At 56.3% G+C, this 25514-nt stretch overlaps 7 protein-coding genes across 7 annotated transcripts; 4 read left to right on the top strand and 3 right to left on the bottom strand.

Annotated features, from left to right (window-relative positions):
* Positions 1 to 116: 116 nt before the first annotated feature.
* ISF_07687 (capsular associated protein) lies at positions 117 to 3254 on the top strand (the record flags this gene model as incomplete). Its single annotated transcript, XM_018851290.1, has 3 exons — positions 117 to 231; positions 328 to 644; positions 705 to 3254. 3 exons carry the CDS (start codon positions 117 to 119, stop codon positions 3252 to 3254), a joined length of 2982 nt encoding a protein of 993 aa, XP_018701600.1.
* Positions 3255 to 10560: 7306 nt separating this feature from the next.
* ISF_07686 (hypothetical protein) lies at positions 10561 to 11690 on the top strand (the record flags this gene model as incomplete). The annotated part of the gene is made up of 2 exons (XM_018851289.1): positions 10561 to 11045; positions 11096 to 11690. 2 exons carry the CDS (start codon positions 10561 to 10563, stop codon positions 11688 to 11690), a joined length of 1080 nt encoding a protein of 359 aa, XP_018701599.1.
* A 986-nt stretch (positions 11691 to 12676) lies between these two features.
* On the top strand, positions 12677 to 16117 carry ISF_07685 (Breast cancer suppressor protein BRCT; the record flags this gene model as incomplete). The annotated part of the gene is made up of 1 exon (XM_018851288.1): positions 12677 to 16117. The coding sequence occupies one exon, from the start codon at positions 12677 to 12679 to the stop codon at positions 16115 to 16117; it is 3441 nt and encodes a 1146-aa protein (XP_018701598.1).
* Positions 16118 to 16673: 556 nt separating this feature from the next.
* Positions 16674 to 16997, bottom strand: ISF_07684 (hypothetical protein; the record flags this gene model as incomplete). Its single annotated transcript, XM_018851287.1, has 1 exon — positions 16674 to 16997. The coding sequence occupies one exon, from the start codon at positions 16995 to 16997 to the stop codon at positions 16674 to 16676; it is 324 nt and encodes a 107-aa protein (XP_018701597.1).
* Positions 16998 to 17864: 867 nt separating this feature from the next.
* On the top strand, positions 17865 to 19444 carry ISF_07683 (phospho-2-dehydro-3-deoxyheptonate aldolase; the record flags this gene model as incomplete). The annotated part of the gene is made up of 2 exons (XM_018851286.1): positions 17865 to 18388; positions 18454 to 19444. The coding sequence occupies 2 exons, from the start codon at positions 17865 to 17867 to the stop codon at positions 19442 to 19444; spliced, it is 1515 nt and encodes a 504-aa protein (XP_018701596.1).
* A 396-nt stretch (positions 19445 to 19840) lies between these two features.
* On the bottom strand, positions 19841 to 20917 carry ISF_07682 (Glycoside hydrolase-type carbohydrate-binding, subgroup; the record flags this gene model as incomplete). Its single annotated transcript, XM_018851285.1, has 3 exons — positions 19841 to 20215; positions 20286 to 20597; positions 20660 to 20917. The coding sequence occupies 3 exons, from the start codon at positions 20915 to 20917 to the stop codon at positions 19841 to 19843; spliced, it is 945 nt and encodes a 314-aa protein (XP_018701595.1).
* Positions 20918 to 21960: 1043 nt separating this feature from the next.
* On the bottom strand, positions 21961 to 23680 carry ISF_07681 (sugar transporter STL1; the record flags this gene model as incomplete). Its single annotated transcript, XM_018851284.1, has 2 exons — positions 21961 to 23519; positions 23587 to 23680. The coding sequence occupies 2 exons, from the start codon at positions 23678 to 23680 to the stop codon at positions 21961 to 21963; spliced, it is 1653 nt and encodes a 550-aa protein (XP_018701594.1).
* Between the last annotated feature and the right edge of the window lie 1834 nt (positions 23681 to 25514).

Below are 25514 nucleotides of genomic sequence, written 5' to 3'. Positions count from 1 at the left end.
ACTTTAGATTGGCACTTTTATTCATTTTCTTGCTTGCTAAGGATGGAACTTAACGCATCATGACCATCTTCCCACACCAATAGCGACCCTTTTGAAGCCTCCGCGCCGAGTCCACCATGGATGCATTTTCCCTGGTGCACATTGCGCCTCTGAGGCAAGAAATGCCAATCAACCAACTCTCTCATTCACAACAGCTCACAAGTCTTCCAACAGCACCGTCATATCTCTGTGGTACTTCTCCCGCGCTTGGGATACCCACTCGCTGCCCAGTAAGATGCCTCTCACACGCAAGTGGTGAAGCGCACTCATGCTAAACATGCTACAAAGGTCGACCACATCTATCAGCCATTCTGCTCCTGGTTCTGTCGTCTGGCTGCTGCTATCTCATCGCGCACCTCATAACGACAAGGCCTTCGATAGCAGCCCTGTTCAGCGCCCGTCAACGGCGGCGCAAATCAGTGTCCCTTCTCGACGGCGACGACGACGCCAATGCCGCCGCCAGCTCCCGGAATGGCCTGGAAGAGCCGCGCCCGAGTCGCCCCGGAAGATGGGGCGTCATGGTACTAGCCGGCTCTCTCGCGATCCGCGTCGAGCTTTTCCTCTTTGTTCGGACGCAGCAGCATTGCCGCTCTTTTGGGTTTGAGGTGAGAGCAGTTGTCGTCGTTCGTGTTGAGTCAAGTCTAGCTAACCGACCCAATGAATAGTTCTGGCTCTGGCCGGCACTTGTCGTCTACCAATACACCTCGTCTCGGGACAAGCTCCAGAGCGTCAAGTATGGGGATGCCGATAACCCATGGCACAGCGAGTTCCATGATTGGGTCTCGTGGATCGAAAGCGACAAGATGCGCCATGTGAACCACTTGATCATCTCATTTCTGTTTGCCGTAGCAGCCAGTGCCGCTGCGAATCAATTCGCTCCGTCGCCGTACATGTGTATACCATCGATAGACAGTCCTTCTTTGGTGTCTTATTCTCATATGGGAATGCTACTACTCGACATTACTATTGCCATACTATCCTGGCAGCAATTGACTTGGGGAAAGCAGGCGAAAGATCACCTGAAGACCGCTTCCAAGGTCCTTGCACTCGGCGCCTTTTCCATCCTCGTGTTCGATACACTTCGATCCTTTAGGGGGTTCGTTCAAGACACCAGCGGCGAGGTCGCCCTCACATATAACTTCAACATCATGATTGACAGCCTGGCACTGTCAGTCTTGATTATTTCAGCTTCTCTGTGGATATGCGACACAAATCTTACCGGACCAGTCGGTATCTTGACCTCCATCGCGGGTCTTTGGCAAGTAATCGTGAACGCAGGTCGATACGGTGAATGGGATTATCTTGACAGAGCTCCCGTGCTGCTCCCGCTGTTCGTAGCAACAGGCACTACGATATGCTTCACCTACGCGCAGCATCTTAGAAACGTTGTGCATCTTCCCCGCGGGCTGTTCAACTGGGTCGTCTTCCTGATCGCCTTGGTGACCACTCTGCACGCCCTTTTGGCCACCGTGCCGGTGTATGACGGACAGCACCCCATCAACCAGATTATGTACGACAGCGAGATTAGCTACAGACACTGGCTAGTCAAGGGCTCTACCAGCAGCACTTCCAGCACTGCCATCAGAATCTACGAGGACCGACACGGCGGTCGCAAGGCGCCTCCGCAGTACAAGGAGTGGTATGCGCAACTGCGACGCGCCAAAATTAGAGACAACTTCCCACAGATTGACGAGGACCTGGAGCCCTTTTGGCACCTGAGTCCAGCGCAGGTGCGCGCGGCCGTAGAGGAGGCCGCTCAGCTTCCCGGCGTCGCAACAATTGTCATCAAAAACGGCGAGGCCTCCATCGGTCGCAATGATGCTGGTGGTGCAGGCGCAGACGTCATGCTCACGCGACTTGTGCACATGGCCAACAACTTCTCGTCCCACCTCCCTGACATGACTCTCCCCATCAACCTGGCCAAGTCGCCTCGAATCTTGCCAAGGTGGGAGGCTCGGCGGTCATACAGCCGCGCGTCAGACGATGCCGCCGCCGCCGCCGCCGTCGCCGCTGCTGCTGATGTCATCGCGGGGAGATCTGCCCGCCAAGCCGAGATGTCAGCACTGGCCCACGAGACCCATGTGGTCGAAGAGAGGGGAACCGAAAACGAGGGACCGGGAAGTCAGAATGCCATCTCGGCAGCCGAATTTCGCGCCATGCTGCGACAAGCCTGCCCGCCGAATTCCGCCTCTCGCGCGAATCCCTACTGGAATACGGCCGGGTTCTGCAGAGGATGCGCGCGGGGCCACTCGAGCGTGCAGCTCATGTCAGATTGGGAAAAGTCGCTAGACTCTCTCTGCTCACAGCCCGATCTCAAGAACCTCCACGGGTTCTACATGACGGCACCTGACGTAAGACCAGTACAGAAGCTGCTACCCCTCTTCAGCCTCTACAAGGCGGCGCACTTTGCAGACATATTGTTGCCACTATGGCCTGAAGAGGCAGCTCCAGCTGAGGCGGGGGAGGTAGGTGACGCGCTAGATGAGCCGTTTTTGGACCGATCAGACAACGTATCCTGGGCTGGCTCCATCGGTCAGAATCCTATTACGCCAGAATATCTACGCGGCCACCACAAACTGCGCCTGCTGGGCCAGCTGACCCTACCGCGCGCAACAGACAAAACGACGCTGATCAAGCCGATTATGGTTGACGAGGTGCGACGGTGGCTGTACGCCAAGCGGTCAACGGCAGCAGTGAATAGCAAACTGCCGCTCGACGTGGGCATCTCAGACTATACGGCATGCGCCGGGCACAATTGCGATGCCGTGAAGCAGCTCTTTGGCGGTGAGTTCCACCTGCCAAGGGCGAGCGACAGGACCAAGATTGTGCTGCTCCTGGATGAGGATAACGGTCCTAGTGCGGGGACGTTGCGGGCGCTGCGGACCGAGACGATGCCCGTCATCTCTACCATCTTCAAGACGTGGTACACGTCGCGGCTCAGACCGTGGGTGCACTTTGCGCCGCTGGACGTGCGCTATCAGGCGCTGCACACGACACTGTCGTACTTTACCGTGCTCGAGGACCGCCGGGACAGCGGCGTCATGGACTCGAGGGGTATCGCGCAGCAGGGCAAGTCGTGGGCCAAGGAAGCACTCCGGGAACGTGACCAGGAGCTGTACTTTTCTCGACTGCTGATGGAATGGGCGAGGCTGATCGATGATAGACGTGACGAGTTGGGTGTAAGCACAGCGGCAGCTCCAGTAAAACACGGTTAGACTGCGTGGGGTTCGAGGATCATACTAGCCACAAGGTAGCAAAAGTTGAAAATGGACAAAAAGAAAAAAAAAAGTAGCGAGACGCGAAAAGCTGGTCAAAGTGTATTTGGAAGTAACTTGAGTTCGGCCTAATCAGAAACCGGCTCTCCTGAAGCAACGACAGAAGAGCTCTGTGCGTTTTTTTTTTCGGTTGAGGTTTTTTGGGTCCTCAGGGTCCTGAGCCACGCAAGTCCTTAATAGCTTTTTAGAGTTTTTTCTGTCGCGAGGATATTGTTATGCGAACCCCGGCTGCGTGCCCGCTTCAGGGCCAGGACGAAGACCAAGAGCTTGCTGAAGAGAGAGGACAGATGCGAGCGCGACCGCACTGGTAGTAACCATCGGCGAATCCAGCTGAAAATTGTCAAGGCGGCGGTGGCTTCACGACGGGCAACCTCTGCCAGGATGTTACATAGTTGTATCCGTAGTTATCATAGTGATTGCCAAGCTGAAAGGCAATGGGGTGCAGGGGTGCAGGAAGAAGGAAGGGGCAGCCCATTTCCGTGCTTGGCCGAAGGGCCATGGAACAAAAAGAAGAGGCTTCTGTTGCGTGTGTGGTGGTGTCTAGAGCCCACTGCTATAATTCTATGACAGGCTTCTTCGTCTTCTTTGTCTTCCACTGACGACTGTAGTAGCGGTGCTAGTGGGACGACGACGGGTTCGGGAGCGCCACGTGGGTACAACGATGATGACCTTGATCCCCCGCCAAAGGAAGCTAGAAGAAGGATGTCAGGTCGCATACTGCATTAGGATAATGTTCCGTAATTAGCACACCAATCGCTGTACGGGGTGGTCCCTACCTATTGGTGGTAGTTATCTCCTGGCAACTGGAGGGTCGGGCCCTGCAGCCCTCCCCCCCAATGCTGGTGAATGCACTCAGTTTGACGAAATCGGGCGGCGTCAGAGAATAATCTGTGTGCTTAGCCAGCCCTCCGTAAATATTCAGTTGTTCATTTATTAGCTCTGGGCGCAAGGGACAGACAATATTGGGCGCCCTGTTAGTGCCTAATAAGTAAAGTTAATAAATCAGGGTTGGGCCTGTGGGCTTTTGATTTTCTTTATGAAGCCGAGTTCGCCGGCCGGCCGGAAAAAAGGAAAAAAGCCAAGAAACAAACTGGGATGAACGAGTTGGGCGGCGCTGGCTGGCATCAGGACAGCCTGCTTCCAGCTACATAGCATACAGCCTACAGGCCAGCTACTTCGTGGCTCGGCAGTCAAACCGAATCAGGTATACGACAACGTATGACAAAAGACGCCCGCCGCCTCGATCCAACAATGAGCGGTTAGCTGCCACATCATCTCATGCACGTCGACTTGGGCAGAAGCAATTTCAGTCAATCCGGAGACAGAGGCGTTAGGCTGCAACCATCAGCCGAACACACTGCCGCATGTATGCCGTTGACAAGACATTTCAAGAGCACGCGAGTCTACCGCACCCGGCCCTGGGTCAGACGAAACGCGCGGTTTGGGTTACTTTGTAGGCGAATCAACCCAGATTTCGGGCTCTCACAGGCGAAATCCAATCTCCCCCTCTTTTCTTGGGGAATGAAACTCTCAATGCGTCAAAATGGGCGGCTTTTTTCGTAGCAAATGCTTTGCCTCTAGTCACCAGTATCTTGCTTGGTTCAAATCATCCCTGCGATGCGCGAACAGATTGTTGAAACGGGCCGCCGGGGAGATAATCTCGGCCGAGCATCCTGCAAATGACTTGTTCCGTAATTCGGAATTTCAACGGAGGGGGGGCAAGGAACATGGGGTCGGTGCGTCCACGTTCAAGGTGACGAAAATAGGACAACTAGAGTCTCGGCGAGGCGAGATGAACTAGATTTTAGATTCCCGTGGCGAGGCCGGTGACAGTCGTTGTTGCAGGGTCAGGCTCAAGGGGGGGATTCATTATTAAGCCGAGCTGTGACAGGACACCGGGCATAGCCTCGGGCCAATTCATCTGCATCTTTGCTGCCGTGTTGCCCATCGGTTAGCACTGGTAGGTGGTAGCTTCTCACAAGGCACACTTGGTTACAGATGCCGGGGTGTACAAGGGGTGTGTCATCGAGGAAAAGGCCCTACCAGTAAATAAACTCTGGTCCTGATACCGGATAATGAATGCGCCTCGGGAATGATTAGCTAACTAGCCAGGGGTACGGAACATTTACTTGCCTGTGGCGATAACTCAGCACCATGTGTATTAGTTACTCTCCGTAGTTTGCTGATATATATCAGTATCCAATGTATTATGGAGTCCGTCCGTCGAGTTAGAAACTGCAAAAGCTTGTTGGTGGTGGTGGTGACCCTCACCTGGGGCTGCAACCAATCCCGCAATGCAGGCGGAGTATGGATAGCTGTCCAGCAATTGAAGGAATCCTAGCATTCTATGCCATAAATAGGAGGAAAGTCCAAGTCCTGTGGATCAAAGACACCCGCACTTGATTTGATTGTAAATAGCATGGCGAATCTCGGTCCAGGGGCTGGCGAATCGGGGAAGAGGTTAGGCCTTAGGCCCAAGCCATTTGTGTGGCGGCGGACTGATATTGTGAGCGGCGTGGCCATGGCCAAATGACAAGGCTTTCCTCATAGAGCTGATTGGTTCAATTTTTAATTTGGGTAGAATAATCTCCTCATTGGCAGCGATACCGGCGTAACTCACCAGCGGGAAAAAGTTGGTCAAACGCGGCAAGGTTGTTGCCGACAAGGATGACGATGGTAGGCTGAAGGTGACCAGCGGTTTCGTACGCCACTGTTGCACCACAATAACTTTTGTTCCGAGTCTGCGACCGGCTCTTCCTCAGTACGCATGTCGATAGGCATTGATTCGTGAGTTGGACGTGTGCACGAGATACTCGACGCTGACGCTTCGCTATGGTCTGTCTCGCTGGCTGCCCAAGTGTAGGTTGTTAGGTAGGTGGAAGGTGGCCGGATGATGGGTAAAGTCGGCCATCTGCCCACTCCGTCAGTACCCAGTGTGTGCACATTGAACAAATTTCGCAAAGTCCGGGCTGTTGTAACCTGTTGGTGATGAAGACGGGGCTGGAGATGCAAGAATGTGAAACACATCATGTCAAATTAGGAAGGGAGTGCCTTCCAAAAAAAAAGCCCAGACCAGGTGCAAACGGGCTGCAGCCTCGGGTAAAGAAGCGCAACAACACCAGCAGGATGACCTAGATGAAGCTCCCACCAACAGAGCACCATGGTGTTTTTTACTTTGTCAAATTGCATGTCCCTACATACGGATATGTACATGCTGCAGGAAGCAGCGCACTTTCCATTCATACAATACCTACGATACGCGCCCCACGCAACGATTCCCAGACCAGTGCAGCCGATGCAACAACATCTACGGATACAGGGGATTCATGCATGGACGTTCTATTTATTCCCCGTTCCAAGGAGCCCGCCGCCTGCATACGTATGGTACATACATACCTACATACATACGGACATCACCCTGCGCCGATGGGGCTGCCACGATACTCAGGATCTACGACGGCGCACCTGGCCGAGTCTGCAACAAAGCAAGCGCCGAAATGACTAGCAGCAGCCATCATGCAGGCATCGCTGCACCGCGCATCGTCACAGTCAACCATCCGTAGTAACAACTGCTCGCCCCCTCACTGCCCACTGGGCACCCCAGGTTCCTTCTGCATGGCGCCACACACTAGTCTTACCTAGCTGGCTTCCAAGCTTCCCCTGGCGTCTTCCAAAACAGCGCAGACCACGCCAGAAGCACGAGCTAGCATGGGAGCTGGGCAGCGCTAGAATGCAGAATCCGCCTCGACATACATGCATAGCTTGGTGACGGCGAGTGGCAGTCGCCCATGAGCGGGCGATTAGTTCCCCGAAACACTTCAGTACAAGGACGCTTGTGCTGTCTCGGCATCAGCGACCACGGCCCTGCAAACTGCCTTGAGCTGCCACTTTCATCCCGGAGTGAGCAGCGCCCGTTTCCAAAACACTTGTCAATACCACATACTGGCACGACTGGACGGAGCACAGAACGTATGTGCAAAAGGCTGCATGTATCACCAGAGGGGAGAGGGGAGAGGGGTGGCTCGAGCAGCCCAACTCAAGATACGCCCTCCTCCTCGTGCTTGAGCCACACTCACATGGGGCAAGAATCCATCCTGCCGCCGGCAGTGAGGGTCTGATAGAAGCTCAGAAACTCACAGTCCTGTCACTGGGAGAGCTCGGAGCCCGGCCGGCCGGTTACAGTCACAGTCCACTCCGCGCCGCTGACTGATTGACTGGCTGGCCAGCACATCGAATGACCTGCTGACGTACCCGTATTGATAACAGGATACAGGGCGAGTACGGGCTTCACCTCGAATCCCGCTTCTACCAGTATCAGTAGAACCTTCTTGTAAGTGGGCAGACGGGACAATAACACGGTGGTCGAGAAGGAACCTCCATTTCAGCCGCCAAAGGCCCCTGCAAGCAAGCGGAGAGAGAGGAGGAAGAGGGAGCGCCCGCTAACAAACATAGAGCCCTGTCCTGTCTCTTGTGCCTGGTTAAAACACCTTCGCTTCCCTGCGAGAGCCAGCCAGCCGAAGCCCAACCCACGCAGCCACGGTCCGCCGCGTGCATCATCCCCAACCGACCCCAAGTCGCAGCCCGTTATTAGCCTAGATTCCCGACCAAACCCCGTTTCCCTAGAGAGCAGGGCGCGAAACCTTGTCGGTTACTGGCCAGCAGGGAAGCTGAATCACGAGGGGCAAAGCTGGGCAACCCATTCATTCACTCAGTCACTTACTCAGTCAACTCACTGACCATCCCGAACGTTGTACAGCTCTGACTTGGCCATTAAGACCGCCGACGTACGCCGATACAAGCATTAGAGAATACGCCTGGCCTCCGAAGCCAGTTGGGCGGTTCGACGAGTAACAGTTCCTTGGTTTTGATTGCAGGAACCCAAGCTAATAACGTTCGCTGGTTGAAGTGGTGGAACTTATCTTGCAGCCATCAACCCATACACCCATACCAAGTGTGTATGGAGTTTCTGTACACCATCTGTTTCTGCACCAATTCGCACACCCAGGGGGGGGGGGGGGGGGGGGGGGTTGCCTACATGGCGTATTACTGGTACAGCCAGACCGCTGGAACTGGAGCTCTCCATTTCAGGTGTAATCCAACCTACCAGCCTACCAGTATGCCATGACCTTCCGAGGTATGTCTGCCCTTGTGCCGCCATTTGCGACTTCCCGTCCGGCCTTACCAAGCGCCCTGTCTTGGTCCTAGTTAGCTAGCTATTAGTTCCATGGTTAGCTCGGCCATCGTTGTTGCTGACCTGACAAGACGTTTCCTTGTGGCTTCGTTGTAACAAGGCTCGCGTATCCAGGTCAAAACGAAGCTTTGCCAATGCAAACAATTCGACGACACACGCCGACGCCAACCATTGTCGCACACAAACACTAGCATTTGTACGTTGTGTGCATGTGCGTGTGTGCGTGTCTGTCTGCGTTGTGCGTGCTTCCTACTCTCCCGGATATCGCTCCTCGGCTCCCTACCTGGTTGGTTTCTACTACTCTGCTCTTCATAAACTTCTCGCCCCATACGGCCTCCTCTCTCTCTCTCACTTCTTTACCCGGGGAGCTTCTTCTCAAACAAGGTCGGCAGCCACTCCACTAGACAGGTTGCCCAAAGAAGTAATGCTCTCGGTGGACGACATATTTTTGTCCTCGCGCTCCTCCTCGCCTTCCTGCCTCCCTAGCCCATACCGGCTCCTTCATCTCTCTTGTTTTGTTTGCCCCTCGAACCCGTCCGCTGGGGGCTGAGATTCATCTTGGTCCGGCTGCCAGATAACGCCCCGTGCATACCCGGTCACGGCCATAGCAAATCACCTTTGGCGAGGGACATGGTCCTCGTCTGTGCTGGTCTTCGTCTATAACTGGCCAGCCCGTCCTCGGGATATTGCTCCATAGATCCGATCACTTGAAAACCACCGCCCTCTCCTTTCGCCCCGTCCTGCCCCATCGCCCGTGGCCTGTCATTATTGCCACCGTTGCTGCTAAGTAAGTTGACATTTGGTTACCATTTGGTGGGTTGCTGGCGGGGGTTCTGAGAATTACCATTTTACCTCGGCGGCGTGCGCCTCCCTCTTTCAACGGGAACAAGCTATTCCGAAGAGCCATCCCAGCCTGTATCACTGTCGTTCATTGTCAAGGCACTAGATTCAACTCCCGTGCGCGTTTCCGATAGCGACAAGTCTACCCTGGTCGCAACCAACGCTCGCGCATCGACCCGACCAACCATCTGGCGGCTGTCGCTCGTCACCACTTGATCATCGCAAGCGACGCTCTGGTTGCTTGGGACTACTTCATGATTAGAGCACAGAGCGGCTCGTTCAAATTATTGAGCTCTACTTCTGAAAACTTCGGACATTTTCGAACAGCTCATCAGTCTACCAACCATGGGCCGCTGACGCCGCGCGACCCGTTGTTGCTACTCGACACCATGAAATCCCTTCACGGTATATCTGAATCTTCGTGCGGACCTTCCGATGTGATGCAATCAGAGATGAATCCCAGAGAACCTCGCACAACCGAGGCACATTCTCAAGCGCATGCTGCCATGGACTCCGGGGCTTCCATATCGCCTACATCACATCCTGCAATGCTCTCGCACCACGACGAGGCAACTCCTCGTTATCATCATCATCATCGACCTTCGACACCGTCAACAAGCTCCGTACAGCTTTTGCATTATGCCACGTCCGCCACTCCACTGCACAATGACACCGCTTCCTCGGTCTCGACGCAGGCTACCGCGGCCACCGCGGCCACCTTGGCTTCTCCCGAAACCAACACAACATCGTACAGTGCCGACACCTCCCCCAGCCTGCATCAGTCCATTTTCTCTATCAAAGACGGATCCGACGTCTCTAACAACCGGCGCGCCAGCAGGAGACGTACTGGGCCTCTTTCTCAACAATCCAGAGAGCGGGCTGCATTGATCAGGAAGCTTGGTGCCTGTCAGGATTGCCGCCGCCGGAGAGTTGCGGTAAGTAACTCCAGAAGGGAATATGGCTCGCGGGATGACCGAGCTACTGGGACCTTGACTGTATAGAAAATTGAATCCTTATGCTGACTTTACGTCTCGGAGTTAGTGCCATCCGAGCCATCATGATATGACGTGGGAGGATGTCGTCCACAAGTTCAATCAATCCCATAGCCCGACAATGCCTGATGTCACGCCAGCATCCATACCAATCGGGGAGCCAACAAGCCCAGTAGCAACTATGAGAGAGCCGCGGGCGATGTTTGCAGCAGATTCACAAGACATGGATATTGACGCTGGACCGTCGACGTCTCACCATCATGGGGGTCGGCTGTCTCTGAGCGACCCGCGGATACGAAGGCCTTTGCCGTCGGGCCCTAGACTCGAGAAGTCTCTTTCACTTCCCGGCATCGAATCATTTCGGAACGATCTCCAGACTACAGCGAATAGGATACTGTCGGCAACGAATCGCGGTCGTTATTTCGATGTGCGCGCACTGTTGCTGGTGTGGCAAGACGACGACGACGCAGCAAGTGTGCATGCCGCGATCCGCGAGCTCGCGGACGTGTTTGAGAAGCAGTATCAGTTTGCCTTTCAAATACAGACAATACCTTCTACGGAACATGGACTTGCCAAAGATACTTGGAGGTGGCTGTCGAGAACACTAGACAGATTTGCAGATGAGGATGACAGGCGCGATGTGCTCAAGATTGTGTATTACGCCGGCCACACGTTTCTGGACGAAAGTAGAGAAATGTGTCTTGCTAGGTAAGTCCCAGGGATGCATGCTTTCGAGAATCACGTTCTTACGGAAATAGCTCTCGGATTCTGGAACGGGCAACGATGGTGAGATGGAGCACACTGCAGCAGCCGTTGGAACAGGCATCCTCGGATGTCTTGGTCATCATGGATGCCGCTTTTTACCCGTGTTCCCGAATACTTCGCAAGCAGGGTGTCATGGAAATTCTAGGGGCGTCCATCTCAGAGGAGCACGCAGCCTCCCTTGGCCGATGCACGTTTACAAAAGCACTGGCCGAGCAGCTAAGGATACGCGCCGGCCGCGCGAAACCTCTGTCGGTGACGGAGCTGCACGCCATCTTGCTAAGCGCGTATCCAAAGCTTGTCCAGGACCGCCAGCCGGAGGATGAAAACGTCGTCAGCTTTCCGACGCCGTTTCACATGATGGTGAGCGGCAATTCGAGATTGCCGTCCGTCTTCCTGAGTCCACTGCACCAACACGGCACACACCGAAGTAGCTTCTCATTCGATAGCATGCCGCAAATCAGCCTCAACGTGCGACTGGCGGATGAGAATGTCGATGTGGAGAGTTGGAACGAATGGCTACGTCTGATTCCGGAGACGGCTCGAGAGATCCGCGTGGATGGCCCGTTCAGGGCCCCTCCATTCAGATAAAGGTGCGGACACCCACGCATCGGCAACGACGATGGCAAAGGATGCCAAGCCTCCCTGGAAACTTTTCCTTGCAATTTGCTTGTGTTTTGGGTTAGTTACACGGCCCTATTATGTACAGTTACGTCTTTATACCACATTTGGGAAAGCGCGATGAAATTCTCGCGCATCTGGGCTGGTTGGTGAAATCTGGCGAGCAAACTGGTTTGTACGATGCAAACTTTTTTTTTGGGGGGTCGAGTTGGTTGGTGAGTGCATGATTCATGGTGAGTTGCATGGTATTAGCGACTGTTTTGTTTCAAATGCGGAAGCATTGTATACGTATTACACCAAGTGCGGTTTTACGTGGCGTTGATGGCGTCGATGGGGATGGATCGGGATGGAGATTTTGCAGAACCAGAATGCATGTCACAGACATGATGGGGCTGAGAGTAGTGTACATCAAGGAGAATTATAGAGCGAATCCATCACGATGAACATCTATAGCACGTCGATAGTATGAACAGGGGTCTGAGGCGAAGGCTGAGATGAAGGCCTCGGCAAAAGGGGGTAACGAACTGACGTAGAAACGAACTGAGCCATAAGAAGTGGGATTATGAAAATAATTATCAAGCAACTAAAAAGTCTACCTGTCAAGCAGGAGCAATTGCAGGCCGCCAAGTCGGTGGTGATCCCGTGAATAATTGGTGATGACAGGAAGGGTGGAGCCAGCCACGTTGCCGAGCAACGGAAGCTAAACACACCAAATCGGGGCCACAACAAAGGGCCAAGGCTGCCATGGGCCAAAGCTGCATGCTTCCTTGATGAATCACGCACCGCGAGCAGTATGTCCTCGTAATAAAACCATCAAATCAGCTTCTTGGATTTTTCTGCGTTGCTTTTCATCTTTTCTGTTGTTTCTGATTGCTACATACAACCCAATTGCACGCGTCTCAGACTTTTTGTTTTCCTGTTTTTGTGCCCGTTTGGTTTTTTCTCGTCAACAACACATGGATTCACCACCAAAGCGAATCACGCGAGCTCGGGCCGCGGCCAGCACGTCGACCGTAAGGACGACCAGGATCGTCACCGCAGCAGCCAGGGCGAAAGCGGCCGCCGCCGCCGCGGCCACCAACGACGCCCCGACGGCGACGAAGAGGAAGACGCGCGCCGACGAGCATGATGACGACAACGGCAACAACGGGGAGGAGAACGAGGGTGAGGTCCGCGCCCGCCGCCTTCGCGGCAGGCCTAGTCGCGCCGTCGACGGCCCCGCGACAGCGCTGCGCGCGGAGCCGGTGCGTGCGACGACGCGCTCTACACGCTCAGCCCGGATCGTCGCGGAGGAGCCGGCGCCGTCCAGGCCGGCGCGCGGCCGCCCGCGGAGGAACACGCCCACGTTGACGGATCAGCCCCCAGCTACTACTACTACTACTACTACCACTACCACGAGGAGGTCGGCTGCCGCGGGCACGCGAACGCGCGCGGGCAGCACCGCGAGCAAGACAGCGCCGACTGCCACTACCGCCAAGAAGCAAAAGAAGAGCGTCAAGTTTGACGAGCCGGGCAAGGAGAACCTAGGACCGGCGGGCGCGGATGCCGCCAACGCCGGCGGCCTCTTGCACGCCGCCGCGGCGCGCCGACCCCCTACGCCTGCAGCTAGTGGGAGGAAGCGTGGCACCGTCGCGGCTTCGGTGGCGGAGAAGACGCCGCTCAGTCCGAAGAAGGTGACGCAGATTCCAGTTCTGCGCAAGGACGGGGACGACTTGGCTAGCAACGGGAGCTCCCGTAAGAGCAAGGCTGCGGAGCAAGTCATCAGCCTGACGCCGATTAAGAAGAGCGTGGAGCCGGCCGTGCCCGACAGGGACCAGGACTCCACGGTGACGGTCAATGCTGCTATCTTGGGCGCGCCGGAGGGGGCCACGATGACGATCCCGTTCGGCTCACCTCCCCGTCGCCCACCAACGTCGCCCAACAGAGACACCCTGAAGTCGCCAGCGAAGAAGATGGGAGCCATCCCGTTCCCGGGCTCGCCCACCAGATCGAACCCATTCTCCCAGGACAATGCCACCAAGACGGGAACACTGTCCAAAAGTAGCACTCTGCTCCAAACACCAGCGAAGCGGCCCCCCTCGCCGATCAAGGGCAGCAGGCCCGCGATCAGCTTCCCCTCGACTGGCAGCCAGGACGCCCTGTTCAAGGCCTCCTTGTTCCAGTCACCCGCCAAGCGGGCGCCAATGTTGGGCCTGAAGCCCGTGCCTGAGAGGCCAGCCGTGGCTGCGATTTGCGAGACGCCGGCGATGAAGCCCATCGCAACGGTCGCCCCCGCTGCAACCTCCTCCTCCTCCTCCTCCACGTCAGTGCGCGTCGACTCTCGTCGCCCTTCAGCGAGGCTTACTTTTGAGGACGAGCACGATGATGACTTCTCGGACGAGTTGGCCACTGAGATGCTGGAGGGTCCCTCGCTGGGCTCCCGCTTCAATGGCCGGCTGTCTGACGTTGTGCCGCGCGATGAGGACGACTACGACGTCGATGATGGGCTCGAGGAGGACGAATCGGTGGATCTGGTGCACTCGTATTCCTTTTACGAGAAGGCTGGCAGTGCGGCTCCCCCGACATCCGACATGACACCAACCCGAATGTCCAGCTCCTCGGATAGCACTCTCGAGATTGCTGAGATGCCGCAGACCGCCTCCACTGCTTTGCCGGCGCAGACGCCGCTACAGGGCCCCAACTTTCAGCTGCGAGACAAGGACGCGGACCCTTGCCACGACATGACGGCAATGTCGGATTCGGATGACGAGGGAGATGTGGATGCCGACTCGTCCACGTTCACGCCCAGCTTCAACAAGAACCGACGTTCGACCATGGGTCTCACAAGTCTGGCCCAGACGCTCGGCGCTTGGTCCTCGGAAGCTCCCGCTCGTGCCGCCGAGACTGCTCAACCGACCTCTGGCCTCCGCCGTGCATCGACGATTGTGCCGGTCACCGACGCCTCGCCCTCGCAGACGAGCTTCTTTGAGGAGCAGATGCAGACACGAGCGGAGGAGGAGGACAAGGACCAAGAGGACGTCGGCGAGATCCTGGCAGATAACGAACTATCCGAGCCGTCATTCGACGAGGATATTCAAGTTACCTGTGAAGACCTTGCCCTCGCGCAGGAGGCCGAGGACATGTCTCAGTTGCATGAGAGTCCCTGCGCCGAACGAAGCGCGGCCAGGTCGTTCTCCGACTCCTTGTCCGAGGCGAGCCAGGAGTATGGTGACGAGAACGAGCTTCCCGTGGACCCTGCCCTTCATGTCCCGCGCATGTGGCCGCCGACAACGCCGGTCCAGCCGGTCCTGAGAACCTGCTCCACGACGACCAAGGTGCCGCTGAAGCCGGCTGACGAGTCCAGCCCGACAAAAGCGCGCCGCTTTAGCGCCTCGCGTATCCCCAACAACGGAACCGGGAGCTTGCCGAAGAGCGCGACCGTCATATCCTACTCTCCTGAGAAGCCAAAGTCTAGCTCCGGCGTGTTCGACATGGACCACGAGTCTGCCACCCCCACCAGCAAGTGCGACATGTGGTCGAACATGGGCACGCCGGCTCGCACGCCCCGACGCGATACCGCCTCCGCCCTACTCCGCGGTGCCGTAGTCTTTGTCGACGTACACACCAGCGAGGGCGCGGATGCGAGTCTCATCTTTGTGGACCTCTTGACGCAGATGGGTGCCAAGTGCGTCAAGACGTGGAGCTGGAACCCGGACGGCAATGGCGCCTCCCACAACGTCGAAGCCTCGTCCAACAAGATCGGCATCACGCACGTCGTCTTCAAGGATGGCGGCAAGAGAACGATGGAAAAGGTGCGCAAGTCCGTCGGCATGGTGCAGTGCGTCGGTGTCAGCTGGGTGCTCGATTGTGAGAAGGAGAATGCGTGGCTGGACGAGGGCCCGTACCTGATCGACACGGCGTTTGTACCGCGCGGCGGCGCGCGTCGCAGGAAGAGCATGGAGCCCAAGGCCTTGGCCAATAACAACGGCACCCTGGTCAGCAGCACGCCGGCAGCGAAGCAGGGCTACAATCGTCGACAGAGCGGCATCTGGATGCAGACGCCACCTGAGCAGCAGGCGCACGGTGGCGAGGGCGATGACGACATTGAGTGGTCCGAGTTCATCCTCACCCCGGTCCCGAAGACGCCGACGCCGGAAACGATTTCACGATATGCGACCGAGGAGCCGGAGACGCCGTCGCGGGGTGGCGATGAAAGTGGCATGTCGCTCTCGCGGGAGGAAATGCTGATGAGGACATGTCCACCGGCCAAGCCAAGCGGTGCGTACGACCAGCTGGGCGCGGGCGTTCTGAGCACGCACAAGGATGAGAAGGTGCTCATACGCCTGATGGCGGCTCGCCGCAAGAGTCTGCAGTTTGCGCCCAAGATTGGCAGTCCGCTGTCCAAGTCTTGGTACTAGAGAGAGCAGCAACTACAGCAACAAGAAGGATGTCGAAGACTCAGGAGAGGGACGGTGGCGGGGGAGTTGCCAGCATTTCAGCGACTCGTTGAGTTTTTTATATCAAAGATACCCCAAAGTAAAGAGGAGAGGGGATTCTTCGAGTCCGTGTTCTCGGGCGTTGGTTTTTTTTTTTTTTTTTGGATCTGGGTTGTATGGGAGGAAGGAGGGGACTCAGATTGATTGTTACTATAATGGGAGGAGAGGAGGCATGAGTACATATTTTTCGTCTGCATCTGAGATTGGGGTGGTTGGCGTTGGGAATAATATATTTGCTTGGTTATTATGATGTTCTATCCGTGATGCTGGTGATGGAGGCAGCTGTCTAAGCGAGTCTCTGGGCGGAACATTGCATTTTTGTTGCCATTGGATAGTTGAGCCCTTGTTGTTCATCTAGCCTTGATCGGTAGATGTTGGCTTGCCCTTTCTTCCTCCTCCCGGATTCGTTCGTAATTGTCATGATTCATGCCGTTCAATATGCCACCGCAAACTCTTTTCCTTTCTCTCCTCGCTGCCTTTACGCAGCGGTCACGTACGCGCGCATCGCACGGACGGCGTCGCCCTCGTGGCGCTTCAGCAGCTCCGTCGCGCGCGCCCGCGGCAGCTCCAGCTCCTCGACGAGCAGCGCGACGTCGGCCGCGTCCACCTTGACATTCTTGTACGCGGCGTCCTTGGCCGCGGCGGCGGAATTGCCCTTGGTGGCCTTGTTGATGGCGGCCATGTCGACGGGGGCGGAGGAGGAGGAGGCGTCCTCCTGGGCGGCGTCGTCGAGGTTGGCGAGGGCGCTAGCGGCCTTGCGGTCCTCGGCGTTGGCGGGCAGGGGCGGTTGCTCGTCGGCCATGGCTGGGCGATTTGTCAGGGGAGGAGGGGGGGTGGAGGCGTTCGCGGTGTGGTTTGGTAAAAGCTTGGGTGGTGGGAGGAAGATTGTTTGTCGCGGGTGGAATTTTTGGAGTGGAAAGAGAGGTCCGTGGTGGGGTGACGATCGCCGGCCCGAAACCGCGTTTACTACGGCACTTCGATTTTGCTGGACAAATGCACTACGTTCTTGAAGCAAAAATCGCTATTAGGACATGTTGTTTCTATAGAGAGTCGCTTTACGAGGATGCAGTACCTATGCTAGTAAAGAAAAACATTGAACTCATGATTCTAATAATGCGCTGCATATCAATGCTGTAGCCAACTGGTGGTGGTGGGTGCGAGCTCCAGCTTCATACAGTTTCTTGTGTACTGTGAGCATCCCAATTCACACTGTATTTTCATCTAACGCTCACTTCTCTGATTGGCCCGTGGCGGGGCTGTGACGACAGAAAAAAAAGTGCAGGGCTTCAGTGCGGACTCGGGCAGATCACTCGTTCGTCAGTGAGAGAGTCATTCAAACCAAATCTAGTGTTTCATCTCATTGCCGCGGTGAGATCTTTGTTTCCTCGTGTGGCGTGGCGCAGCTGCAGTCAATTCACGCCTGAATCTCTTTGACGTTTTGAAGACCACGGACCGGCACATCGTCCAAGCTACGGTTATTCCCAGCTTCCGCCGACCATTTCGATTAGGTCGCACCTCCGGTCTTGAGCCGACTGAGTCACTGTCCAGCATCAAGCCTTCCAATCCCTTAACATAAAGCCAGGGCAGCCAGACTTGCTCCGGTGTTTTTTCCACTTCTCGCCAGCGTCTACTCTCTTTCCCGATATCATCGTCCTGCCGCCCGCCCATCATGGCTTCTGCACCACCAACCCACATCCCCGCATCGACAACGCTGCCCCTCGATGCCGCCGCCGCCGCCGCCGCCTGGAAGCCCGATTCCTGGCGCGCCAAGCCCATTAAGCAGTCGCCCGCCTACCCGGATGAGGTCAAGCTGCGGCGGTCCGTCGCGGAGCTCGGCCGCATGCCGCCTCTCGTGCACCCGTCCGAGATTGACGCGCTGCGGGCGCACCTGCGCGACGTGGCCGAGGGCAAGGCCTTCCTGCTCCAGGGCGGCGACTGCGCCGAGCTCTTCGACTACTGCCAGCAGGAGGCCATCGAGTCCAAGATCAAGCTGCTGCTGCAGATGAGCGTCGTCCTCATCTGGGGCACCAACAAGCGCGTCGTTCGCATCGGCCGCATGGCCGGCCAGTACGCCAAGCCGCGCTCCAGCCCGACCGAAATCGTCAACGGCCGTGAGATCCCGAGCTTCCGCGGCGACATCCTCAACGGCTACCACGAGGATGAGCGCGAGATTGACCCTAATCGTCTTCTAAAGTGAGCGCCGCCCTGAAACCCCCCCAGCAGGCGCTGACCCATTCTAACCTTTGAACAACGCATAGGGCGTATCACCACTCCGCGGCCACCCTCAACTTCATCCGCTCCGCAATCGCCTCCGGCATCGCCGATCTCCGCCACCCCTTCGACTGGGGCCTGGGCCATGTCCGCGACCCCGTCCTCAAGGAAAAGTACTCCGAAATCGCCCGGAGCATCCAGCAGACTCTACGCTTCCTGCACGTCATCAACGCGCGCCCCGACGAGCTGGAGACGGTCGACATCTTCACCTCCCACGAGGGCCTGCTCCTCGAGTACGAGGAGGCCCTCACCCGGCACCTGCCCAAGCCCGTGTCGCACTCGCCCGGCAACAGCCGCATCGCCACGCCGCTGACGCGCTCGCCACGCCTCGGCAGCGTCGCAGATCCCAGCGCCGCCAGCGCCCCCAAGACGCACGACTACTACGACACGTCGGCGCACTTCCTGTGGATCGGAGACCGCACGCGGCAGCTCGACCACGCGCACGTCGAGTTCTTCCGGGGCGTCGCCAACCCGGTCGGCGTCAAGGTGGGGCCGAGCACGCCCGCGGCGGACCTGCTCTCGCTACTACGCGCGCTCAACCCGCGGCGCGAGCCCGGCAAGGTGACGCTGATCACGCGGTACGGCGCAGCGCGGGTGGCGGAGCTGCTGCCGCTGCACGTGCGCGCCGTGGAGGGTTCCGAGTACAAGGGCTGCGTGGTTTGGCAGTGCGACCCGATGCACGGCAACACGCTGTCGACGGGCACGGGCATCAAGACGCGCCGCTTCAACGACATCTACCGCGAGCTGCAGGAGTCGCTGCGCATCCACCGCGAGCAGGGCAGCGTGCTGGGTGGCGTGCACCTGGAGCTGACGGGCGACGCGGTGACGGAGTGCCTGGGTGGGAGCGAGGGGCTCGACGAGGACGACCTGTCGACGAATTACACGTCGTTTTGCGACCCGCGCCTGAACGAGAAGCAGGCGCTCGAGCTGGCGTTCTTGATCGCGGACCACTTCTCCAAGGAGGCCAAGAAGGCATGAGGCGAGAAAAAGAAAGCAAGGGGAAAATATTGAAAAAAGAGTCGATTCATTTGTTCTTGTTTCTACAGGTCGTTTGTATATAATAGAGCCGAGACTGGGCTGAGCAAGAGATGGATGAAAAGCAGGAAAAGGTCATCGACTTTGATTTTCTCGGAGGAAGAAAGGTTGACATGGCGGAGCTGAATGACTGGTCTCACATGCTACGAAGGGTACGAGACAGAGGTATTGATATCAATGAATACGCATCATGAAATGAGAGGTGGATAGCCGGGACCATAAAACGTGATTTCTGTATACAACTCTCACTCACCCCAGTCAACGATGCACAATGCCCTCGTGTCGCCACGCATCTCACCACCACCGCTTCGCTTTACACACCACCCCTCTCTTTCACCCCTATAGATGAATCGTCTGTGCGCCCTCAAACGCGTCGCCCTTGTCGAGCCGCTGCCAGCCCCGGACGCTGCCCGCCTCGATGCACACCATGTTCCGCCAGCCGTCCTTGGGCGCAAAGTCGGCCATGCCCGCGGCCTTGGCCACGTGCGGGTTCCACACGACCACGTCCTCGAGGTTGTCCCGGACCAGCCGCACGCGCCTGCGCCCGCCCTCGGACAGCGTTACCTCCTGCTTCGGCCCGCCCGCCGGCGTGTATATGCTGTCGAGCTCGCCGTCAAACGTGATGGCGCCGGCGTGCGTCTTGGCGGCGCGGTTGGCCAGCTGGTCAATGTACGGGGCGCCGTCGAAGCCGTCGATGGAGACTTGCGAGATGTCCTTTGTTTTGTTAGCGAGCCGGGGACCCGGGGGGGGAGGGGGGAACTAATCGTTGATGGGTTGGCTTTACCTTGACGCGGAAGTAGGTGTGCAGGAGCGTCTGGAACTCAAAGGGCTCGTCGCCGTCGTTGGTGATGACGATGGTGGTGGTCAGGCTCTCGCGGGTGAGCGTGACGCTGTACAGCAGGCCGAAGCGGTACGGCCACGCCTTTTGGTACTCGTCCGCCAGCGACTCCGAAGAGAGGCCAAAGTCGAGCTTGACGACGTTGGCGCTGTCACCCTCGCTCGTCGACTTGCCGAGGAACTCCCAGCGCGCGTTGCGGGCGAAGCCGTGCTGCGGGAGGTCCTTTGTCTTCTCGCCGTTGCTTCCCGCGCCAAAGACCTACATCATACGGTTAGACCTTTCTAAGGTATTGTTGGGGGGTGAGGGGGGTGGCGACGCACGGGAAATACAAGAGGGATGCCGCCGCGTACGGCCTTGCTGCCGTCGAGGTGGGCGGCCTCGCTCAGCCATAGCTTCTCGTCGCCGGAAGCGTCCTTCCAGCTGATCACGGTGGCGCCGTGCAGGAGCACGACGACGGACTCGCCGGTCGGCAGCGCGGCGGTGACGCGGGCGTTGCCGTGCGAGATGGTGACTTGGGCCTGTGGCGGGAGGCCTGGGGTGGTGGCGAGCGCCGAGGGCTTGTTTGGCCTGTCAACCATGATGATTGTAGATGGTACTTTTTATATGTATTGGGTTCTTTCTTTAGTCTTGTTGTAAGGGTTGCCCGTTTGCCTTTCAAGGAGAATAGAGCAAAGGAGCAAAGGGAATATGGGGTGATCGTCGGGAGAGAGGGGTTTGTGTTCGGCAGGCTGCGTGCGGCAGCTTTTTTTGGTATCTTGTTGTTTCGAGCGGCGGGGTCGCGGAATCGCAGAGTTACGTTTGCGTTGAAGAGAGGTTGCGGCGTCTATTATTGTAGGTCGACGGATGCGTTATTGTGATTTTGTTTCAGAGATGTAGATGGTAATGAAGAGCTCTATGTTGCACAAGTCTCGAGCTGTGCAGCAACTGCGATGAGTTGTAAATGACGCCGTTGCGTCAAGAAATGGAGCAGAGCGCGGAGCTATGATAACCGCTGGGCGTGGTGGGGTGAGGGGTAAACTGGAGAGCTTGTTTGAGGGAGGTGCATGCGAAAAGCGGCAGCTCAATTAACACGGCGATTAATGGGGAAACACTATAATTTTTAAAGACATTTCGAAATTGATCATGGCAAGTCATCTTGCCCGAATAACGGCTGTAGCTCTAATAGCTGGTTGACAGTTTCACTGCTATTGGACGTTGGACGTGCAATCATGATTAGCTACCGTTCGTCAGCGTGGGGTTTGCATGATGCTTAGCAATTACTTTCCCAACAAAACATGCCTCGCCCATTAATGGCATGGTTTGAGTCCAAGCATTTTTACATCATAGGACGGCGATGAATAGTACTCGGGATTTCCTCATACATCATACGCAGGCACCGAGGCAACGAGAGTATCGCACGGAGCGGCAATTAAACAATCCACGTATTAACATTGGATCAAAGTCATAAATAGCAACTGCCCTTTCAAAGTGCAGTTTCCCCAGTCCCGCTAACAAGCCTGGGTTGCGTAAAACTATATGAGAAGAAACAGGGTATATCTATCATATCTTGAGTAGGAAAAGATTTTCTCCAAGGAAACCAAATGTACTATGCAAGCAGAGTGTCATGGAGCCAGATTGCAATTTACTTTTCCCGAGGACGCGATGTCTCCTCATCCGTCTTGGTAAACATGGTGTTGTTGTTGTTGCCGCTCCCATCGCTGACACTGCCGCTGGCGTGTTCGGCCTGCACCTTCTCCGTTGACTCATCAAACGCAATGAGCAGCTCTCCATTCTTGCCATAGCGGTGGGGCATCTCGCGTGCCACCTTGACGACGTCGAGCGCACCGCGCAGCCCCGTGACCTTGCGGAAGATGCTATCCATCTCCTCGAGGGATCGGTAGGCCGTCTCGGGGAAGAAGAAGTAGACCGAGGGCACCATGATGGCGTTGATGACAGCAAAGATGGTGTAGGTATGGTAGTCAATGTTAGTGAAGGAGACGGGGGTGATCATGACGACCATGAAGTTGAAGATCCAGTTGGCCGAGGTCGACAGCGCGTTGGCGGGGGCTCGCGTGCGGAGGGGGGTAATTTCGGCCGGGTACAGCCAGGTCATGCCGAGCCAACCGACGGCGAAGAAGCTGTTGAATACAAAGAGGAAGACGACGCCGGCGATGCGGCTCGCATCCGTCTTGTGCGAGTTGACGCCGGCTAGGATGGCCATGGTGCAGGCCTGGCCGACGGCGCCAAAGAGCATCAGCTTGCGGCGGCCGACGCGCTCAACTAAGAAAACGGCAGGCCAGGACGCAAGGAAATACTCGGTGCCGTTGAGGGCGGCGAGCAGGCGCGCGAGGAAGGGGCTCATGCCGAGGTCGGCGTAAATCTTGGCGGCGTAGTAGGTGATGAGGTTGATGCCCGAGATTTGCTGGAACATTTGGTTGACGTAGCCGAGGATGGTGCGGTGCAGGGTGCGGTTCTCGTCCATGTGGAAGACTTCACCGTAGCCGCCAGCGCTCTTCACGGCGGTGTCCTTGATGGCGCGGAACTCGTTGGCGACAAAGGGGTCTTCTATTTCCTTGTCGGCAATGGCAGCTATGACGGCGCGTGCCTCATCCTCCTGGCCTTTGAGGATTAACCAGCGCGGGGATTCGGGCAGACCGAGAACAAAGGCCAGGATGAAGATACAAAATACGAGCTGAAAGGCGAGGGGAAAGCGCCAGGAGACGGAGGAGTCGGTAAAGGACAGGCCGAGATCGATCCAGTACGAGACCATGATGCCAAAGGTGATAAGGGCGCCCTCAATCATGACGAGCTTGCCACGCTTGTGCGAGGAGCACGTCTCAGACTGCCACATGGGGACGGTGGAGGTGTTGCCTCCGTTGCCGATGCCGGTGATGATGCGACCGATGATGAAGTGCTCGATGGTGAAGGCGGATGCCTGGAGGGCGGCGCCGACGGTCATGATGGCGGTGCCGAGGAAGATCATGCGGCGGCGGCCGAGGGGGTTACCGATGAAGATGGTGATGACGGCGCCGAGGAAGCAACCAAGGTTGTAGGAGGCGATGGCGATGCCCTGGTTGAGACTGCGCTGGGAGCGGGTGCCCGGCAGCTGGGCCATGTTGCGAGCGTCGGCAAGATCATTGATCTGAGGGAACTGGTCGAGGAAGATAGGTAGTGTGAGGATACCGCCCATGACACCCTGGTCTGAGGCCATGTTAGCTACAGTACGTGACTGAGGGCGACTGGTGCCGCGAAGGGGAGGCAGGCTTACCGTAACCAAAGAGCAGAAAGTCGCATCCTGCAATGGTGCTAATGGCCCAGTTGAGGTTACTGCCACTCATGCCCATGTATGTCTTTCGCGTCATGTTTGCGAGGTGCACCTTCAGGGTGGCTAGTTCAAAGAGGATGAAGGTGTAATGTGACCCGAGGTCGGTAGACAAACGGCGGAGAAGGAATATCGGTCAGTCAACCCCCGGGGGGGAAGGGCCTTTATAAAGTTACATTGCAGTAAAGTAGGCAGGGCCAGGGCGGACACTGTTTCCGAATCCCAAGGCCGTTGATTCATACCTCCATGCAAACAATCCATCCATCATCCGTCGTGTCCCACAGAACCCCCACACCATTAAGCGTTAGCAGGTAGTCGCGCCGAAGACGGGAATTGTGATGGATGGATGTCAATGTGTGATGTGGAGTGGAAAAGCCGCTAGTTTTGGCGGAGGATGAACGAGATGTTTGTCTCGGATTTGTGATTGTATGCGCCATATGCAGATGTGATGTGAGGGGTGGTGCGTGTGGAAGCTGGTGGATTTGTGACGCCCGCGGGCTGAGAGGTGAACTCAGGTCGGGTATTGAAGTTGGAGGCATCGTCGGCATCGTCAATTGAATTTTCCATCTCTCTCGCGTGCCTACATCGGCTTCGCTTCCCCGTGGCGTTCGTTGAATCGTGACCGAACGGCACTAACTGCAAGTTAGAACAAGCCACTCTCGGGATCCTCAATGCGGAAGTAAACATCATGTCTCTCACAGCCATACCAGGACAATCGCTTTACATGCCTGTTGGGAGGGACAGACTCGGGGAGTCTCCGTACTCAGTATCATTCTTTTATTTTTGGCCTTGCTACTCTAGACAAGACAATTGACTGGATCGTGCATTGGGTGAATGACCTGGTGGTACATAAAAGGGCATGTTGGACTAATAAGAACTGCTCCGTACAAAAATTAACAACAGCCTGCTGGGGTTGGGTTGTGGAGACTTCGCTTCACACGACGTCATTGTTCTGACAATTTTTTCTTTGGTAGCCGAATTTTCGCCTACCAGGATCCGTATTTGAACCGCGAAAAGAAACAATGGACAAGGCAGGAAGGAGCATTTATGTGGTCATTAAAATGGACACCGCATTCTCCTTCTACATGTACACCTACTCTGTTGGTGGCAAACGGCGTTGCTGTCGAGAAAGTCTGCCATAATCATCATGATGGTCCTTGTGATGATGGACAGGAACATTCCTTATTGATGCTGTCCTAATTCGTACAGGCTGAACATCCACATTGTAGGCACCTACGTACCCTAGGTACATAGCACGGGAAAATAAATCCAACACGATACACGATGCCTGATGCCTTATGCCGATGCTGATATTATAGCTGATGCCGTCACTAAGTGGCGCTAGCAGGAACCACCGAAAGAGCCACTGAAAGAACCACTGAAAGAACCACTGAAAGAACCACTGAAAGAACCACCGGGGACGCTACCTCGAGTACCATGACAATCCCCCGTCTCATTTCAGAGACTGCAAACGCTTGGTTCAGTTGATCACAACGGGTTTCTACACTCGTTTGTTGCCATTGTGCTGATTTCCTTCTTGTTAGGCAGGTATTGCCAAGTTGCAATCATCGGTATGCCCAGAGATCGATCTATCTTCCTTCCTTGGCTACAACTAATGCCAGATGTCTCCACGCATCAGAGTCTGGGCAAGCCATGTTGACAGACGAGGCAGCACACGGAAACCGGGATTGCCGTGGCGGCTTGTCATAAACCAACCACCGCGGCGGCTGTTTTAATACTGCTCTCATCAATTGCTCCTATTCCAATCACCAGCCAATGGTTTCTTCTTTGACTCTTCGGCCTCGTGGTGAGGTTTCATTTGATGACTCTGACGTCAATCAGCGGATCCAACCCCAACTGAACCCATTTTCATT

This window comes from Cordyceps fumosorosea, assembly GCF_001636725.1.
Source record: "Cordyceps fumosorosea ARSEF 2679 chromosome Unknown scaffold_23, whole genome shotgun sequence".
Lineage (NCBI taxonomy): Eukaryota > Fungi > Ascomycota > Sordariomycetes > Hypocreales > Cordycipitaceae > Cordyceps > Cordyceps fumosorosea.
The sequence above is the reverse complement of the archived record's forward strand: the minus strand, read 5'-3'. Positions and strand labels throughout refer to the sequence as shown.